We start from the raw sequence: 22,093 nt of genomic DNA, 5'->3' as shown, positions 1-22,093 counted from the left end.
CATAGCAAGACAGGGACCACCAGATGTCCATGAGTCCTCCACATCTCCATATGGAATGGCGTAGCAGAGCGCGTCTAGGATGGATCAGTCATGGCACCACCTTGGGGGTCCAGAGGGGTCTCTTAGGTCTAATCCCTTGGTGAGGCCACAGCGGGGTTCTGTGACCCTCACCTCTGACATCTTCTCTCACATGACTTGCAGATCATCGAACAGAGTTATAATGAATCCTACATCAGCCGCAGATCTCCACATTCCCAGTCAATGGACCCTGGACTCCTGCGGACGCTCTGGTCTCTGTCCGTGGCCATCTTCTCCATTGGTGGGATGGTATCCTCTCTATGTGTTGGAGTCGTGTCTCAGTGGCTTGGACGGTGAGTTTAAATTCTACGGTGTGCAGTTTATTGCTCCCTGTTGTCAGCCACTTCAGGACTGTATCATAAGGATGAATGACAGGAAACCCCCAGCAGGGGCCGGTCAATGTAATGTAACAATCTCCAGTCTATATGGAGCAGTAGTGGTGGTGGCGGGTCCTCCTGCCCTGCCCCTCCACCTCCCATCAGAATCCTGTACTGACATCACCTGGGGGTGGGAAATACTTGTAGGTGGTCCTGCTCTCCTTAATCAGGTGTCCCTCTAATCCTGTGATGGTGCCTGAGGTATCTCCCTCATCCTGTGATGCTGTATGAGGTCTCCCCCTAGTCCTGTGGTGATCTGGGAAGTGTCCCACTAATCCTGTGATGGAAGAGGTGTCCTCCTAGTCCAGTGGGGTTGTATGAGGTGTCCTCCTAGTCCAGTGAGGGTCTTGGAGGTATGCTTCTAGTCTTGTGATGGTGTATAAATAGTCCCGCCAAATCCAGTAGTGTTATATGAGGTGTATTCCTAGTCAAGTGATGGTCCATGAGTTGTTTCCCCAGTCCTGTGATGTTCTATAAGGTGTCACCCTACTCCTAAGGTGGTCTATGAAGTGTTCCTCTAGTCCTGTTATGGTCTATGAGATGTTTTCCTAGTCCTGCAATGGTCTATGAGGTATCCCCCTACTCCTTTGGTAGTGTATGAGGTGTACTGATAGTCCTGTAATGGTCTATGGAGTTTCCACCTAGTCCTGTGATGGTGTACGAGTAGTCCCCCTGTCCCTGTGATGGTCCTCCAGTCCTTTGATGGTCTAGGAGTTGTTCCTCTAGACCTGCGGTAGTCTATGAGGTGTTCCTCTAGTCCTGTGGTGGTCTATAAAGGTGTCGCCATACTCCTAAGATGGTCTATGAAGTGTTCCTCTAGTCCTGTGATGGTCTATGAGGTGTTTTCCTAGTCCGATGATGTTCTATAAGGTGTCCCCCTACTCCTAAGATGGTCAATGAGGAGTTTCCCTAGTCCTGTGACTGTTTATGAGTTGTGACCCAAGACTTGCTATGGTTTATGAGGTGTTTTCCTAGTCCTGCAATGGTCTATGAGGTGTCCTCTACTTCTGTGGTGGTCTATGAGGTGTACTTAATGGTCTATGGGGTTTCCACCTCATCCTCTGATGTGTATGAGGTGTTCCCCTGTCCCTGTGATGGTCCTTCAGTCTTGTGATGGTGTTTAAGGTGTTCCTCTAGACCTGTGGTAGTTTATGAGGTGTTGCTCTAGTCCTGTGATGGTCTATGAGGTGTTGCTCTAGTCCTGTGATGGTCTATGAGGTGTTCCTCTAGTCCTGTGATGGTCTATGAGGTGTTCCTCTAGTCCTGTGATGGTCTATGAGGTGTTCCTCTAGTCCTGTGATGGTCTATGAGGTGTTCCTCTAGTCCTGTGATGGTCTATGAGGTGTTGCTCTAGTCCTGTGATGGTCTATGAGGTGTTCCTCTAGTCCTGTGATGGTCTATGAGGTGTTCCTCTAGTCCTGTGATGGTCTATGAGGTGTTGCTCTAGTCCTGTGATGGTCTATGAGGTGTTCCTCTAGTCCTGTGATGGTCTGTGAGGTGTTCCTCTAGTCCTGTGATGGTCTATGAGGTGTTCCTCTAGTCCTGTGATGGTCTGTATGGTGTCCTCCTTGTTCTTGGCTATGATTATGATCTAATATTGTGATTTTTCACTGCGGGCAGGAAGCGAGCAATGATTATCAATAACATATTCGCCTTCATTGGAGGAAGCTTAATGGGACTGACCCAGATCAGCCAATCATACGAAATGATGATTATCGGGAGGTTCCTCATTGGAGTGTATTCAGGTAAGACATCTGTCTTCTGTCTGTCTATCTCTGTCCCTGTCTATCTATCTCCTATCTCCTATCTATCTCTGTCCCTGTCTATCTATCTCCCTCCTATCTATCTATCTCTTGTGGCCCGTGGTGTGGTGTTCTACTACCGGTAACACTGAGATGGTAGTGGTGACACCACTTCTATGGTGGTTGCAGTATAGCCTAGCCAGTGATGGTACTGTTGTGATGCCAGTCTTAGTTCAGCACACAGGTGTGGTGGTATACCTGATTTGTTTGGTGGCTGGCTATACTATCCCCCTGAAATGATCGGTGACCTGCCAGGCTGTGATGGGTCCCTCGGGCTCTTGTCACAGTGGTCCAGAGTGGGAAGATGACCCACCCAGACTGTTGGTACTGCCACCCACTGAAAGGGGAGAGTGACCCAAGGTGTATAGCCAATATGTGCAGGTGCAATGATCACAGAGTTCCAGTAAAATAAATAAGATGGCTTTACTGATAGTCTCTGGTAAAACAGGATAACTTGGCAATAGATAACTTCGGTGATACAGACTTGAACTCACTGGATCTGTGCTGAGGTAGAGGAGCAGTACTTGTGCTCGTGTTTTACTAAACCACCTTCTGCCCTGCTCTGTCGGGGTACCCGTCCTACTGGGGTTAAACAAGCCCCAGACTAAGTTACTTGGGCGAATTTAAGTGTTCAAGGATGTCCCGCTTTCACCTGAGCTGCGAGATAAAGTATGTAGACCTTGGTTACAGTAGCTTTGCTCTATCCGGGTCAGTTCCTCTGCCTTAGGATACCGCCCTGCACTTTTAAGAGAGGTTCACGGCGTGGGCTGGGGTGATGTCTGACTTGTCCTCCTTTAGGGTTGAACATTGCATAATGTCTGTAGTTATAGCTTGGAAGTGAAAGGTCTCTGGGTTCTACATACACGTGTATCTCTGTCCAATAACACAACTCAACAGTTCCCTAGGGGCTTTGTGTGTCTCTGTGTGTGTATATATAGAGCACACATAGGTAGAAAAGAATGAGTATCTCCTATTGGTCAGCACAGACCTTGTGGTACAGTAATATAGTAACCCTTTAGTGACTACAGCTGTGCAACACATAACAGAGCTTAAACATAACACTGGCACCTTGTGGTGAAACTAAAGAATGCACCTTCATCACCACTGAAGTGATAAGTGCTATAGGCACTGGTCAAAGTTAAGTGTGGGACACCACATACTCCCCCACTTGGAAAAAGCCACCCACAGCTTAACACCTGGAGGAAAGATAGAACTGAAGGTTAAGCACAGCAAGGGTTATAGAGTAACTTGGCAATATAATAGAAAAACGTGCAACAATATAAAGAACAGTATAACAAAGCAGAAGGCAATAACTAAATCGACCATAGTGCAATAACTTTGTAAACTTGCCATCAAGAGTCCTTAAGAGTTATATATATAGCAGAAGTTCATTAGTCCATGCCTTTTGGTACAAAGTCACTAAACTAAACTGACTACACTATTTACAAACAAACAATCAAGGGGAATAGTAGATCTAGGGGCCTAAATCGAGGGGCAAATCTAAATATATACCAGGTCATCATAGCGAGCTGGTGGTTGACCTTTGTTGAGCCTGGTAGATCTTCTTACGATGACGTTCTTTTGTGGGAGGATAACAGAGTCAAGGGAGCTGTTGTCCGCCCGTTGGTAGAGAGGGAGGTGATCTGGGTTTCTTGATGGATTATAGAAACCTCTGCTGGAACTGGAGTAGCAACAGGACCGTAGGGTAAATAGAGGCGCTCTGCCTTCAGGAGTACTTCCCCTATTGAGGGTAGACTAGCAGGAGCAGGATAGGTCTTAGGGTTTTCAACAGCTGACAGCCGGGTAGGTAGGTCTCCGTCGCTGCAGAGTTTCAGCCGGTTGCGTTGGACATTAACAGGTAGTTTCCCAATCTTTTGAACCTGGTAAATGCTGGCAGCTTCATGTGGCGTAGCTGTATTGAGGTATGGCTCTTCTGGAGGTACTGATAGGATGCAAGGGTGCACGGGCCTTGGTCTTCCCTCTTTTTGCAAGGTTGCAATCGGGCAACTCTGACACCATCCATCAATGTCAGTCTTCATACTGACCCAAAAAACCTTCTCCGGATTGTGGCTTCTGTTTTGTGCACTCCAAAGTGGCTGGATTGATCCTGATATGCATCCAAAATCATCTTGGCATCTCGCCTGGGGATGAGGATCTGCTGGACTCTTTTTTCCAGTGACAGGATCTAGGGAATTCCTGAGAATTAGGCCTCTTTGGAGGAATAGGTGTTTTTTTCTGGCGCCAGAGTTGCTGTAGCTCAGTGTCTGGGTGAGCTTTGCGTAGCCTGAGGGGTAACTTGCCGGTGAGCAAGTAATCATGAAGTTCTCCAAGGACACGGCTTTATGTCTGGAGCAATTTCCATTTGGGCAGGTCTTGGCGAGGGTCAGTCTTGGGACTATCTTCTTCCTGTTTGACCACCGTCATCCCCTCTTGATGGGCAAAACTGTTGTAGAGGGGTGGCATCTCAACATCTTCCCACTGATCTTCACAAGATGGCTTTTCGCCAGTCTGTAAGCAGGAGCATCATTGTTCACATTAGCCTTTCCACTGCGGTACGTGAAGTTGAAGTTGGCCAGACGTGAGGCCCATCTCTGCTCTAATGCACCAAGCCTAGCAGTGTTGAGGTGCGCCAGAGGGTTGTTGTCTGTGTAGACTGTAAAGCTGGAGGCCGCCAGATAGTCTTTGCACTTTTCAGTGACAGCCCAGACTCAGGCTAAGAGTTCTAATATGAAGGAGCTGTAGTTCTGATCATATTTTCACTTTCTCTAAGGCTTCTACTGGTATACTGGCTCTTTGTTATTTGGACTTGTGAGAGGACAGCTGGTAGGCCTTGGTAGCTGGCATCTGTGTATAGCCGCAATGGGGGGGTGTAATCTGGCTAGGCCAGAATTGGGAGCTGAGTAAGAGGAGATGCCTGGAAAGCTTACTCTTCTTCCTGTTGCCAGTTAATGGACAGTCTTTTGCCAGGAACAACTTTTGGACAGCCGCACAATAGCTCTGTCAGGGGGGCAGCAATTTGGGCAAAGTGTGGGATGAAGAGCCTGTGATATCCTGCAAAAAATAATAATAAAAATTTGTATAGCGCCAACAGATTCCGCAGCACTTTTATCTATGCAGACAGTACAGAGGTACATAATACACAGTAAAATAATTAGAATAAATAAAAACAACATAAAAATCCAAAGTATAAAGGAGACCTGCTCGTTGGAGCTTACAGAATACAACTTGGGTGACACCAGGCAGAAGGGTTTTATTTGTCCCTGGTCCGGCCATTCTACATAGTTAGAAATACAGGAGGAGCCAGTAACACCAATCCCAGGACACTTCTGACAATTTGAAACTGCAGTTGTCTTCTCTGGGTCATGCTGGATGCCTGTGCAACTGACAACGTGGTCCAGGTAGTTAACACGGGGTTTCAGAAGATGACACCATAAGGTGCTAGAAGGAGCGTTGCATAGGCCAAACGACATCCCAGTAAATTCATAGAGTCCCATGGTGAAAGCAGTTGTCTCCTGGTCTTCTGGGGCTACAGGTACTTGCCAGTATCCGCTGGTTAGGTCAAGTGTGAAGAAGTAGGATGCTGACCCCAGGGCTGTGAGGGATTCCTCTGTCCGGGGGAAAGGAAAGGCGTCTTTGTGGGTGCTGTTATTAAGCTTCCTATAGTCCATGCAGAAGCGGATAGCGCCATCTTTCATCTTTACTAGGACAATGGGGGCAGCCCAAGGGCTTTGGCTGTCCTGAATTACCTTGGCATCTTTCATTTCTTGTATGAGCTTTTACTGGTTGATACATTGCTGGGGCTGTTATGTTGTCTTCCCATAGTCAAGGGGATTCTTGCTTAAGGCCAGAGGATGTTTTTGGACTACCTTGAGGACTCCATTGATGTGCTCTGTAGGAGTGTTGGCATCTCCTATATGGAAGTCGGACACCAAGGGGTGGCAGGTGTGGAAGCAGAATGTGAGTTGACTGAACCCTGTTTATCCTTGGGGCTCTCTGCCAGGACATCTTCTGGATGCAATTGGTACAGCTGGGCCACCGCATGGTCCTTAGGCAGCCGAGCAGGAACATCACTAAGGTTGACAAGACGGACGGGTACTCGTTGGAGACTGTGACAAGGCTTTGATTAGTGGATGGCCATCATCATTGATTGGGTCCAAGATGGCTTGGTAGTCCTCATTCCCTATGCCGGATCGGGCTTGGTGCCAGATCACCACTTCACTATTGGCCGGAAGGAATACTGGCCGTGGTCTGCAATTCTGACTCTGCAAATTTCTCCCTGGGAATTGGCAAACTTGTGTTGGGCACTAAGCCAGCTGATGGCTTTCTGTCAGAGGAAGGAGCAGAGGAGAGAGAGGCAAGCAAGGCTTCAAGATGGTCAAAACAGTGCCGGATGGAATTCAAGAACACCATATCAGAGCTTGTACTTCCATAGGTTTCAGTCACAATTACACCTTGACCTGGTACCCATCTCTACCTAGCTGAATTGTAGCTTCCCAGTAACCAATCTGGGGGATGGGAGTGACAGACCTCCTGGAAATTCAACAGACAGATCCAAACAATCAAAACACCTGGTGATCAATGGTGGTGACTTGTGAGCCGGCGTCTTATAGGCATCTAGAGGTACACCATTGACCTGGAAAGTCACATGTGGGCAGGACAATAACAACCTTGACTCCCATTTGGACGCCTTCTTGTACCTTAAAGGTTTTCCACCCGAGGGTCGATCCCTTGCCTCAGGGCATCTCGTTCAACACCGCCAAGAGATCTATGCAATAGTTACCACATAAAAAAAACTGTGAGAAATTATAGAAGATAAAACAAAATAAGTAATAGGAAAAACTCCTGTAGACTGGAGCAGCAAGATGGCGGATCCGAGACTTCCGATTACAGGCTGTGTTGTTTCCTGTTCTGCCAGCAGGTGGCGCTGAAGCTATGGCAGCCTTTTGCGGGCGGGCTATTTGAAAGTTGTTGCGTAGCCAGAAAATACATGTTACAGTCCCGATACAATAAGATGGCTCCCCCACTTGTGATCTTCGGGGCACTTATCTTCTGGCTGGTCAGACTACTGTAATCCGCGTGAGCGGGTGAGGATACACAGTTCTTTAGTAAGCACCGAAAACAGACGGACAGGCAACGTACACAATACTGAAGGAATAAGGCAGCAACCAGGTCTGAATCCTGGTGGTGAACGCCAGATCTGTGGTGGCCGTGGTGTTGTGTTCTACTACTGGTCCCACACTGAGATGCTAGCGGTGACACCACTTCTATGGTGGTTGGTAGTGCAGTATAGCCTAGCCAGTGATGGTACTGTCATGTAATACAGACCCCTCCATGTAATATCACACATGTAATACAGACCCCTCCATGTAATATCACACATGTAATACAGACACTATCCATGTAATATCACACATGTAATACAGACACTATCTATGTAATATCACACATGTAATACAGACACTATCCATGTAATATCACACATGTAATACAGACCACTCCATGTAATATCACACATCTAATACAGACACTATCCATGTAATATCACACATGTAATACAGATACCTCCATGTAATATCACACATGTAATACAGACAGTATCCATGTAATATCACACATGTAATACAGACAGTATCCATGTAATATCACACATGTAATACAGACACTATCCATGTAATATCACACATGTAATACAGACACTATCCATGTAATATCACACATGTAATACAGACACTATCCATGTAATATCACACATGTAATACAGACACTATCCATGTAATATCACACATGTAATACAGACCCCTCCATGTAATATCACACATGTAATACAGACCCCTCCATGTAATATCACACATGTAATACAGACACTATCTATGTAATATCACACATGTAATACAGACGCTATCTATGTAATATCACACATGTAATACAGACCCCTCCATGTAATATCACACATGTAATACAGACCCCCTCCATGTAATATCACACATGTAATACAGACCCCTCCATGTAATATCACACATGTAATACAGACCCCTCCATGTAATATCACACATGTAATACAGACCCCTCCATGTAATATCACACATGTAATACAGACCCCTCCATGTAATATCACACATGTAATACAGACCCCTCCATGTAATATCACACATGTAATACAGACCCCTCCATGTAATATCACACATGTAATACAGACCCCTCCATGTAATATCACACATGTAATACAGACCCCTCCATGTAATATCACACATGTAATACAGACCCCTCCATGTAATATCACACATGTAATACAGACACTATCCATGTAATATCACACATGTAATATCACACATGTAATACAGACCGCTCCATGTAATATCACACATCTAATACAGACACTATCCATGTAATATCACACATGTAATACAGACACCTCCATGTAATATCACACATGTAATACAGACACTATCCATGTAATATCACACATGTAATACAGACCCCTCCATGTAATATCACACCTGTAATACAGACCCCTCCATGTAATATCACACATGTAATACAGGCACTATCCATGTAATATCACACCTGTAATACACACCCCTCCATGTAATATCACACATCTAATACAGACACTATCCATGTAATATCACACATGTAATACAGATACCTCCATGTAATATCACACATGTAATACAGACACTATCCATGTAATATCACACATGTAATACAGACCCCTCCATGTAATATCACACATCTAATACAGACACTATCCATGTAATATCACACATGTAATACAGACCCCTCCATGTAATATCACACATGTAATACAGACCCCTCCATGTAATATCACACATGTAATACAGACCCCTCCATGTAATATCACACATGTAATACAGACACTATCCATGTAATATCACACATGTAATACAGACCCCTCCATGTAATATCACACATGTAATACACACCCCTCCATGTAATATCACACATGTAATACAGACACTATCCATGTAATATCACACATGTAATACAGACAACTCCATGTAATATCACACATGTAATACAGACACTATCCATGTAATATCACACATGTTATACAGACACTATCCATGTAATATCACACATGTAATACAGACCACACCATGTAATATCACACATGTAATACAGACCCCTCCATGTAATATCACACATGTAATACAGACACTATCCATGTAATATCACACATGTAATACAGACCCCTCCATGTAATATCACACATGTAATACAGACCCCTCCATGTAATATCACACATGTAATACAGGCACTATCCATGTAATATCACACATGTAATATCACACATCTAATACAGACACTATCCATGTAATATCACACATGTAATACAGACCCCTCCATGTAATATCACACATGTAATACAGACCCCTCCATGTAATATCACACATGTAATACAGACCCCTCCATGTAATATCACACATGTAATACAGACCCCTCCATGTAATATCACACATGTAATACAGACACTATCCATGTAATATCACACATGTAATACAGACCCCTCCATGTAATATCACACATGTAATACACACCCCTCCATGTAATATCACACACGTAATACAGACACTATCCATGTAATATCACACATGTAATACAGACCACTCCATGTAATATCACACATGTAATACAGACACTATCCATGTAATATCACACATGTAATACAGACACTAACCATGTAATATCACACATGTTATACAGACACTATCCATGTAATATCACACATGTAATACAGACCCCTCCATGTAATATCACACATGTAATACAGACCCCTCCATGTAATATCACACATGTAATACAGACCCCACCATGTAATATCACACATGTAATACAGACCCCTCCATGTAATATCACACATGTAATACAGACACTATCCATGTAATATCACACATGTAATACAGACCCCTCCATGTAATATCACACATGTAATACAGGCACTATCCATGTAATATCACACATGTAATATCACACATGTAATACAGACACTATCCATGTAATATCACACATGTAATACAGACCCCTCCATGTAATATCACACATGTAATACAGACCCCTCCATGTAATATCACACATGTAATACAGACCCCTCCATGTAATATCACACATGTAATACAGACCCCTCCATGTAATATCACACATGTAATACAGACACTATCCATGTAATATCACACATGTAATACAGACCCCTCCATGTAATATCACACATGTAATACAGACCCCTTCATGTAATATCACACATGTAATACAGGCACTATCCATGTAATATCACACATGTAATATCACACATGTAATACAGACACTATCCATGTAATATCACACATGTAATACAGACGCTATCTATGTAATATCACACATGTAATACAGACCCCTCCATGTAATATCACACATGTAATACAGACCACTCCATGTAATATCACACATGTAATACAGACCCCTCCATGTAATATCACACATGTAATACAGACCCCTCCATGTAATATCACACATGTAATACAGACACTATCCATGTAATATCACACATGTAATACACACCCCTCCATGTAATATCACACATGTAATACAGACACTATCCATGTAATATCACACATGTAATACACACCCTCCATGTAATATCACACATGTAATACAGACCCCTCCATGTAATATCACACATGTAATACAGACCCCTCCATGTAATATCACACATGTAATACAGACACTAACCATGTAATATCACACATGTAATACAGACACTAACCATGTAATATCACACATGTTATACAGACACTATCCATGTAATATCACACATGTAATACAGACCACTCCATGTAATATCACACATGTAATACAGACACTATCCATGTAATATCACACATGTAATACAGACACTAACCATGTAATATCACACATGTTATACAGACACTATCCATGTAATATCACACATGTAATACAGACCCCTCCATGTAATATCACACATGTAATACAGACCCCTCCATGTAATATCACACATGTAATACAGACCACACCATGTAATATCACACATGTAATACAGACCCCTCCATGTAATATCACACATGTAATACAGACACTATCCATGTAATATCACACATGTAATACAGACCCCTCCATGTAATATCACACATGTAATACAGACCCCTCCATGTAATATCACACATGTAATACAGGCACTATCCATGTAATATCACACATGTAATATCACACATCTAATACAGACACTATCCATGTAATATCACACATGTAATACAGACCCCTCCATGTAATATCACACATGTAATACAGACCCCTCCATGTAATATCACACATGTAATACAGACACTATCCATGTAATATCACACATGTAATACAGACACTATCCATGTAATATCACACATGTAATACAGACCCCTCCATGTAATATCACACATGTAATACAGACCACTCCATGTAATATCACACATGTAATACAGACACTATCCATGTAATATCACACATGTAATACAGACACTAACCATGTAATATCACACATGTTATACAGACACTATCCATGTAATATCACACATGTAATACAGACCCCTCCATGTAATATCACACATGTAATACAGACCCCTCCATGTAATATCACACATGTAATACAGACCCCACCATGTAATATCACACATGTAATACAGACCCCTCCATGTAATATCACACATGTAATACAGACACTATCCATGTAATATCACACATGTAATACAGACCCCTCCATGTAATATCACACATGTAATACAGACCCCTCCATGTAATATCACACATGTAATACAGGCACTATCCATGTAATATCACACATGTAATATCACACATGTAATACAGACACTATCCATGTAATATCACACATGTAATACAGACCCCTCCATGTAATATCACACATGTAATACAGACCCCTCCATGTAATATCACACATGTAATACAGACCCCTCCATGTAATATCACACATGTAATACAGACCCCTTCATGTAATATCACACATGTAATACAGGCACTATCCATGTAATATCACACATGTAATATCACACATGTAATACAGACACTATCCATGTAATATCACACATGTAATACAGACACTATCCATGTAATATCACACATGTAATACAGACGCTATCTATGTAATATCACACATGTAATACAGACCCCTCCATGTAATATCACACATGTAATACAGACCACTCCATGTAATATCACACATGTAATACAGACCCCTCCATGTAATATCACACATGTAATACAGACCCCTCCATGTAATATCACACATGTAATACAGACCCCTCCATGTAATATCACACATGTAATACAGACCCCTCCATGTAATATCACACATGTAATACAGACCCCTTCATGTAATATCACACATGTAATACAGGCACTATCCATGTAATATCACACATGTAATATCACACATGTAATACAGACACTATCCATGTAATATCACACATGTAATACAGACACTATCCATGTAATATCACACATGTAATACAGACGCTATCTATGTAATATCACACATGTAATACAGACCCCTCCATGTAATATCACACATGTAATACAGACCACTCCATGTAATATCACACATGTAATACAGACCCCTCCATGTAATATCACACATGTAATACAGACCCCTCCATGTAATATCACACATGTAATACAGACACTATCCATGTAATATCACACATGTAATACAGACCCCTCCATGTAATATCACACATGTAATACAGACACTATCCATGTAATATCACACATGTAATACACACCCCTCCATGTAATATCACACATGTAATACAGACACTATCCATGTAATATCACACATGTAATACAGACCCCTCCATGTAATATCACACATGTAATACAGACACTATCCATGTAATATCACACATGTAATACAGACCCCTCCATGTAATATCACACATGTAATACAGACACTATCCATGTAATATCACACATGTAATACACACCCCTCCATGTAATATCACACATGTAATACAGACCCCTCCATGTAATATCACACATGTAATACAGACACTATCCATGTAATATCACACATGTAATACAGACACTAACCATGTAATATCACACATGTTATACAGACACTATCCATGTAATATCACACATGTAATACAGACACTATCCATGTAATATCACACATGTAATACAGACACTATCCATGTAATATCACACATGTAATACAGACCCCTCCATGTAATATCACACATGTAATACAGACCCCTCCATGTAATATCACACATGTAATACAGACCACACCATGTAATATCACACATGTAATACAGACCCCTCCATGTAATATCACACATGTAATACAGACCCCTCCATGTAATATCACACATGTAATACAGACCCCTCCATGTAATATCACACATGTAATACAGACACTATCCATGTAATATCACACATGTAATACAGACACTATCCATGTAATATCACACATGTAATACAGACCCCTCCATGTAATATCACACATGTAATACAGACCCCTCCATGTAATATCACACATGTAATACAGACCACACCATGTAATATCACACATGTAATACAGACCCCTCCATGTAATATCACACATGTAATACAGACCCCTCCATGTAATATCACACATGTAATACAGACACTATCCATGTAATATCACACATGTAATACAGACCCCTCCATGTAATATCACACATGTAATACAGACACTATCCATGTAATATCACACATGTAATACAGACCCCTCCATGTAATATCACACATGTAATACAGACACTATCCATGTAATATCACACATGTAATACAGAGCCCTCCATGTAATATCACACATGTAATACAGACCCCTCCATGTAATATCACACATGTAATACAGACACTATCCATGTAATATCACACATGTAATACACACCCCTCCATGTAATATCACACATGTAATACAGACCCCTCCATGTAATATCACACATGTAATACAGACCCCACCATGTAATATCACACATGTAATACAGACACTATCCATGTAATATCACACATGTAATACAGAGCCCTCCATGTAATATCACACATGTAATACAGACACTATCCATGTAATATCACACATGTAATACAGACCCCTTCATGTAATATCACACATGTAATACAGGCACTATCCATTTTATATCACACATGTAATACAGACACTATCCATGTAATATCACACATGTAATACAGAGCCCTCCATGTAATATCACACATGTAATACAGACATCTTTCTTCCGGTCTCTAATACTCTCCTTACTTTCCGCAGGTTTGGCCTCTGGGTTGGTGCCAATGTATGTGGGTGAGATTTCTCCAACACACCTCCGGGGGGCGCTGGGGACCCTGCACCAGCTGTCTCTTGTTATAGGTATACTGGTCGCTCAGGTAACATGAGAACAGTCTATTCCCTACTCCTATCTTTCATCTATTCCATATATCCGTATCCTCTATAGTACCCCTGTATTATCCTGTATCCTCTATAGTACCCCTGTATCCTCTATAGTACCCCTGTATTACCCTGTATCCTCTATAGTACCCCTGTATTACCCTGTATCCTCTATAGTACCCCTGTATTATCCTGTATCCTCTATAGTACCCCTGTATTATCCTGTATCCTCTATAGTACCCCTGTATCCTCTATAGTACCCCTGTATTACCCTGTATCCTCTATAGTACCCCTGTATCCTCTATAGTACCCCTGTATTATCCTGTATCCTCTATAGTACCCCTGTATTATCCTGTATCCTCTATAGTACCCCTGTATTATCCTGTATCCTCTATAGTACCCCTGTATCCTCTATAGTACCCCTGTATCCTCTATAGTACCCCTGTATTACCCTGTATCCTCTATAGTACCCCTGTATTACCCTGTATCCTCTATAGTACCCCTGTATTATCCTGTATCCTCTATAGTACCCCTGTATTATCCTGTATCCTCTATAGTACCCCTGTATTACCCTGTATCCTCTATAGTACCCCTGTATTATCCTGTATCCTCTATAGTACCCCTGTATCCTCTATAGTACCCCTGTATTATCCTGTATCCTCTATAGTACCCCTGTATCCTCTATAGTACCCCTGTATTACCCTGTATCCTCTATAGTACCCCTGTATTATCCTGTATCCTCTATAGTACCCCTGTATTACCCTGTATCCTCTATAGTACCCCTGTATTACCCTGTATCCTCTATAGTACCCCTGTATTACCCTGTATCCTCTATAGTACCCCTGTATTACCCTGTATCCTCTATAGTACCCCTGTATTACCCTGTATCCTCTATAGTACCCCTGTATCCTCTATAGTACCCCTGTATTATCCTGTATCCTCTATAGTACCCCTGTATTATCCTGTATCCTCTATAGTACCCCTGTATTATCCTGTATCCTCTATAGTACCCCTGTATCCTCTATAGTACCCCTGTATTATCCTGTATCCTCTATAGTACCCCTGTATCCTCTATAGTACCCCTGTATTACCCTGTATCCTCTATAGTACCCCTGTATTATCCTGTATCCTCTATAGTACCCCTGTATTACCCTGTATCCTCTATAGTACCCCTGTATTACCCTGTATCCTCTATAGTACCCCTGTATTACCCTGTATCCTCTATAGTACCCCTGTATCCTCTATAGTACCCCTGTATTACCCTGTATCCTCTATAGTACCCCTGTATTACCCCTGTATCCTCTATAGTACCCCTGTATCCTCTATAGTACCCCTGTATTATCCTGTATCCTCTATAGTACCCCTGTATCCTCTATAGTACCCCTGTATTACCCTGTATCCTCTATAGTACCCCTGTATTACCCTGTATCCTCTATAGTACCCCTGTATTACCCTGTATCCTCTATAGTACCCCTGTATTATCCTGTATCCTCTATAGTACCCCTGTATTATCCTGTATCCTCTATAGTACCCCTGTATCCTCTATAGTACCCCTGTATCCTCTATAGTACCCCTGTATCCTCTATAGTACCCCTGTATTACCCTGTATCCTCTATAGTACCCCTGTATTACCCTGTATCCTCTATAGTACCCCTGTATTACCCTGTATCCTCTATAGTACCCCTGTATTACCCTGTATCCTCTATAGTACCCCTGTATCCTCTATAGTACCCCTGTATTATCCTGTATCCTCTATAGTACCCCTGTATTACCCTGTATCCTCTATAGTACCCCTGTATTACCCTGTATCCTCTATAGTACCCCTGTATTATCCTGTATCCTCTATAGTACCCCTGTATCCTCTATAGTACCCCTGTATTATCCTGTATCCTATATAGTACCCCTGTATTACCCTGTATCCTCTATAGTACCCCTGTATTACCCTGTATCCTCTATAGTACCCCTGTATTATCCTGTATCCTCTATAGTACCCCTGTATTACCCTGTATCCTCTATAGTACCCCTGTATTATCCTGTATCCTCTATAGTACCCCTGTATTACCCTGTATCCTCTATAGTACCCCTGTATCCTCTATAGTACCCCTGTATTATCCTGTATCCTATATAGTACCCCTGTATTACCCTGTATCCTCTATAGTACCCCTGTATTACCCTGTATCCTCTATAGTACCCCTGTATTACCCTGTATCCTCTATAGTACCCCTGTATTATCCTGTATCCTCTATAGTACTCCTGTATCCTCTATAGTACCCCTGTATCCTCTATAGTACCCCTGTATTACCCTGTATCCTCTATAGTACCCCTGTATTACCCTGTATCCTCTATAGTACCCCTGTATTATCCTGTATCCTCTATAGTACCCCTGTATTACCCTGTATCCTCTATAGTACCCCTGTATCCTCTATAGTACCCCTGTATTATCCTGTATCCTCTATAGTACCCCTGTATCCTCTATAGTACCCCTGTATTATCCTGTATCCTCTATAGTACCCCTGTATTATCCTGTATCCTCTATAGTACCCCTGTATTACCCTGTATCCTCTATAGTACCCCTGTATTACCCCTGTATCCTCTATAGTACCCCTGTATCCTCTATAGTACCCCTGTATTACCCTGTATCCTCTATAGTACCCCTGTATTACCCTGTATCCTCTATAGTACCCCTGTATTACCCTGTATCCTCTATAGTACCCCTGTATCCTCTATAGTACCCCTGTATTACCCTGTATCCTCTATAGTACCCCAGTATCCTCTATAGTACCCCTGTATTATCCTGTATCCTCTATAGTACCCCTGTATTACCCTGTATCCTCTATAGTACCCCTGTATTATCCTGTATCCTCTATAGTACCCCTGTATTACCCTGTATCCTCTATAGTACCCCTGTATTACCCTGTATCCTCTATAGTACCCCTGTATTACCCCTGTATCCTCTATAGTACCCCTGTATTACCCTGTATCCTCTATAGTACCCCTGTATTATCCTGTATCCTCTATAGTACCCCTGTATCCTCTATAGTACCCCTGTATTATCCTGTATCCTCTATAGTACCCCTGTATCCTCTATAGTACCCCTGTATCCTCTATAGTACCCCTGTATTACCCTGTATCCTCTATAGTACCCCTGTATTATCCTGTATCCTCTATAGTACCCCTGTATCCTCTATAGTACCCCTGTATTATCCTGTATCCTCTATAGTACCCCTGTATTATCCTGTATCCTCTATAGTACCCCTGTATCCTCTATAGTACCCCTGTATTACCCTGTATCCTCTATAGTACCCCTGTATTATCCTGTATCCTCTATAGTACCCCTTTATTACCCTGTATCCTCTATAGTACCCCTGTATCCTCTATAGTACCCCTGTATTACCCTGTATCCTCTATAGTACCCCTGTATTACCCTGTATCCTCTATAGTACCCCTGTATTATCCTGTATCCTCTATAGTACCCCTGTATCCTCTATAGTACCCCTGTATTATCCTGTATCCTCTATAGTACCCCTGTATTACCCTGTATCCTCTATAGTACCCCTGTATTACCCTGTATCCTCTATAGTACCCCTGTATTACCCTGTATCCTCTATAGTACCCCTGTATCCTCTATAGTTCCCCTGTATCCTCTATAGTACCCCTGTATCCTCTATAGTACCCCTGTATCCTCTATAGTACCCCTGTATTACCCTGTATCCTCTATAGTACCCCTGTATTACCCCTGTATCCTCTATAGTACCCCTGTATTACCCTGTATCCTCTATAGTACCCCTGTATTATCCTGTATCCTCTATAGTACCCCTGTATCCTCTATAGTACCCCTGTATTATCCTGTATCCTCTATAGTACCCCTGTATCCTCTATAGTACCCCTGTATCCTCTATAGTACCCCTGTATTACCCTGTATCCTCTATAGTACCCCTGTATTATCCTGTATCCTCTATAGTACCCCTGTATCCTCTATAGTACCCCTGTATTATCCTGTATCCTCTATAGTACCCCTGTATTATCCTGTATCCTCTATAGTACCCCTGTATCCTCTATAGTACCCCTGTATTACCCTGTATCCTCTATAGTACCCCTGTATTATCCTGTATCCTCTATAGTACCCCTTTATTACCCTGTATCCTCTATAGTACCCCTGTATCCTCTATAGTACCCCTGTATTATCCTGTATCCTCTATAGTACCCCTGTATCCTCTATAGTACCCCTGTATTATCCTGTATCCTCTATAGTACCCCTGTATTACCCTGTATCCTCTATAGTACCCCTGTATTACCCTGTATCCTCTATAGTACCCCTGTATTACCCTGTATCCTCTATAGTACCCCTGTATCCTCTATAGTTCCCCTGTATCCTCTATAGTACCCCTGTATCCTCTATAGTACCCCTGTATCCTCTATAGTACCCTTGTATCCTCTATAGTACCCCTGTATCCTCTATAGTACCCCTGTATCCTCTATAGTACCCCTGTATTATCCTGTATCCTCTATAGTACCCCTGTATTACCCTGTATCCTCTATAGTACCCCTGTATTATCCTGTATCCTCTATAGTACCCCTGTATCCTCTATAGTACCCCTGTATCCTCTATAGTACCCCTGTATTATCCTGTATCCTCTATAGTACCCCTGTATTACCCTGTATCCTCTATAGTACCCCTGTATCCTCTATAGTACCCCTGTATTATCCTGTATCCTCTATAGTACCCCTGTATCCTCTATAGTACCCCTGTATTACCCTGTATCCTCTATAGTACCCCTGTATTACCCTGTATCCTCTATAGTACCCCTGTATTATCCTGTATCCTCTATAGTACCCCTGTATTACCCTGTATCCTCTATAGTACCCCTGTATTACCCTGTATCCTCTATAGTACCCCTGTATTATCCTGTATCCTCTATAGTACCCCTGTATTATCCTGTATCCTCTATAGTACCCCTGTATTATCCTGTATCCTCTATAGTACCCCTGTATTACCCTGTATCCTCTATAGTACCCCTGTATCCTCTATAGTACCCCTGTATCCTCTATAGTACCCCTGTATTACCCTGTATCCTCTATAGTACCCCTGTATTATCCTGTATCCTCTATAGTACCCCTGTATTATCCTGTATCCTCTATAGTACCCCTGTATCCTCTATAGTACCCCTGTATCCTCTATAGTACCCCTGTATCCTCTATAGTACCCCTGTATTACCCTGTATCCTCTATAGTACCCCTGTATCCTCTATAGTACCCCTGTATTACCCTGTATCCTCTATAGTACCCCTGTATCCTCTATAGTACCCCTGTATTACCCTGTATCCTCTATAGTACCCCTGTATCCTCTATAGAACCCCTGTATCCTCTATAGTACCCCTGTATTACCCTGTATCCTCTATAGTACCCCTGTATTATCCTGTATCCTCTATAGTACCCCTGTATTACCCTGTATCCTCTATAGTACCCCTGTATCCTCTATAGTACCCCTGTATTACCCTGTATCCTCTATAGTACCCCTGTATTATCCTGTATCCTCTATAGTACCCCTGTATTATCCTGTATCCTCTATAGTACCCCTGTATCCTCTATAGTACCCCTGTATCCTCTATAGTACCCCTGTATTATCCTGTATCCTCTATAGTACCCCTGTATTACCCTGTATCCTCTATAGTACCCCTGTATTACCCTGTATCCTCTATAGTACCCCTGTATTACCCTGTATCCTCTATAGTACCCCTGTATTACCCTGTATCCTCTATAGTACCCCTGTATTATCCTGTATCCTCTATAGTACCCCTGTATTACCCTGTATCCTCTATAGTACCCCTGTATCCTCTATAGTACCCCTGTATCCTCTATAGTACCCCTGTATTACCCTGTATCCTCTATAGTACCCCTGTATTATCCTGTATCCTCTATAGTACCCCTGTATTACCCTGTATCCTCTATAGTACCCCTGTATTACCCTGTATCCTCTATAGTACCCCTGTATCCTCTATAGTACCCCTGTATTACCCTGTATCCTCTATAGTACCCCTGTATTACCCTGTATCCTCTATAGTACCCCTGTATTACCCTGTATCCTCTATAGTACCCCTGTATTATCCTGTATCCTCTATAGTACCCCTGTATTACCCTGTATCCTCTATAGTACCCCTGTATCCTCTATAGTACCCCTGTATCCTCTATAGTACCCCTGTATTATCCTGTATCCTCTATAGTACCCCTGTATTATCCTGTATCCTCTATAGTACCCCTGTATTACCCTGTATCCTCTATAGTACCCCTGTATTACCCCTGTATCCTCTATAGTACCCCTGTATCCTCTATAGTACCCCTGTATTATCCTGTATCCTCTATAGTACCCCTGTATTACCCTGTATCCTCTATAGTACCCCTGTATCCTCTATAGTACCCCTGTATTATCCTGTATCCTCTATAGTACCCCTGTATTACCCTGTATCCTCTATAGTACCCCTGTATCCTCTATAGTACCCCTGTATTACCCTGTATCCTCTATAGTACCCCAGTATCCTCTATAGTACCCCTGTATTATCCTGTATCCTCTATAGTACCCCTGTATTACCCCTGTATCCTCTATAGTACCCCTGTATCCTCTATAGTACCCCTGTATTACCCTGTATCCTCTATAGTACCCCTGTATTACCCCTGTATCCTCTATAGTACCCCTGTATTATCCTGTATCCTCTATAGTACCCCTGTATCCTCTATAGTACCCCTGTATCCTCTATAGTACCCCTGTATTATCCTGTATCCTCTATAGTACCCCTGTATCCTCTATAGTACCCCTGTATTACCCTGTATCCTCTATAGTACCCCTGTATTATCCTGTATCCTCTATAGTACCCCTGTATTACCCTGTATCCTCTATAGTACCCCTGTATTATCCTGTATCCTCTATAGTACCCCTGTATTACCCTGTATCCTCTATAGTACCCCTGTATCCTCTATAGTACCCCTGTATTATCCTGTATCCTCTATAGTACCCCTGTATCCTCTATAGTACCCCTGTATTATCCTGTATCCTCTATAGTACCCCTGTATCCTCTATAGTACCCCTGTATCCTCTATAGTACCCCTGTATTACCCTGTATCCTCTATAGTACCCCTGTATTATCCTGTATCCTCTATAGTACCCCTGTATTACCCCTGTATCCTCTATAGTACCCCTGTATTACCCCTGTATCCTCTATAGTACCCCTGTATTACCCCTGTATCCTCTATAGTACCCCTGTATTATCCTGTATCCTCTATAGTACCCCTGTATCCTCTATAGTACCCCTGTATTACCCTGTATCCTCTATAGTACCCCTGTATCCTCTATAGTACCCCTGTATTACCCCTGTATCCTCTATAGTACCCCTGTATTATCCTGTATCCTCTATAGTACCCCTGTATCCTCT

At 42.4% G+C, this 22,093-nt stretch overlaps 1 protein-coding gene across 1 annotated transcript in view; it reads left to right on the top strand.

Annotated features, from left to right (window-relative positions):
- The first annotated feature begins 205 nt into the window (after nt 1–205).
- SLC2A4 (solute carrier family 2 member 4) overlaps nt 206–22,093 on the top strand; it is a 42,724-nt gene continuing 20,836 nt past the window's right edge. The window contains exons 1-3 of the mRNA XM_069950375.1: nt 206–371; nt 2,076–2,200; nt 14,553–14,668. Coding sequence (XP_069806476.1) covers nt 262–371; nt 2,076–2,200; nt 14,553–14,668 — 351 coding nt within the window. The 5' untranslated portion in view covers nt 206–261. The remainder of the gene's footprint in view (nt 372–2,075; nt 2,201–14,552; nt 14,669–22,093) is intronic.

The sequence above is a fragment of the Dendropsophus ebraccatus genome, chromosome 1 (assembly GCF_027789765.1).
Source record: "Dendropsophus ebraccatus isolate aDenEbr1 chromosome 1, aDenEbr1.pat, whole genome shotgun sequence".
NCBI lineage: Eukaryota > Metazoa > Chordata > Amphibia > Anura > Hylidae > Dendropsophus > Dendropsophus ebraccatus.
Note: the sequence above shows the minus strand (reverse complement) of the source record. Positions and strands in the feature narration are given on the sequence as shown.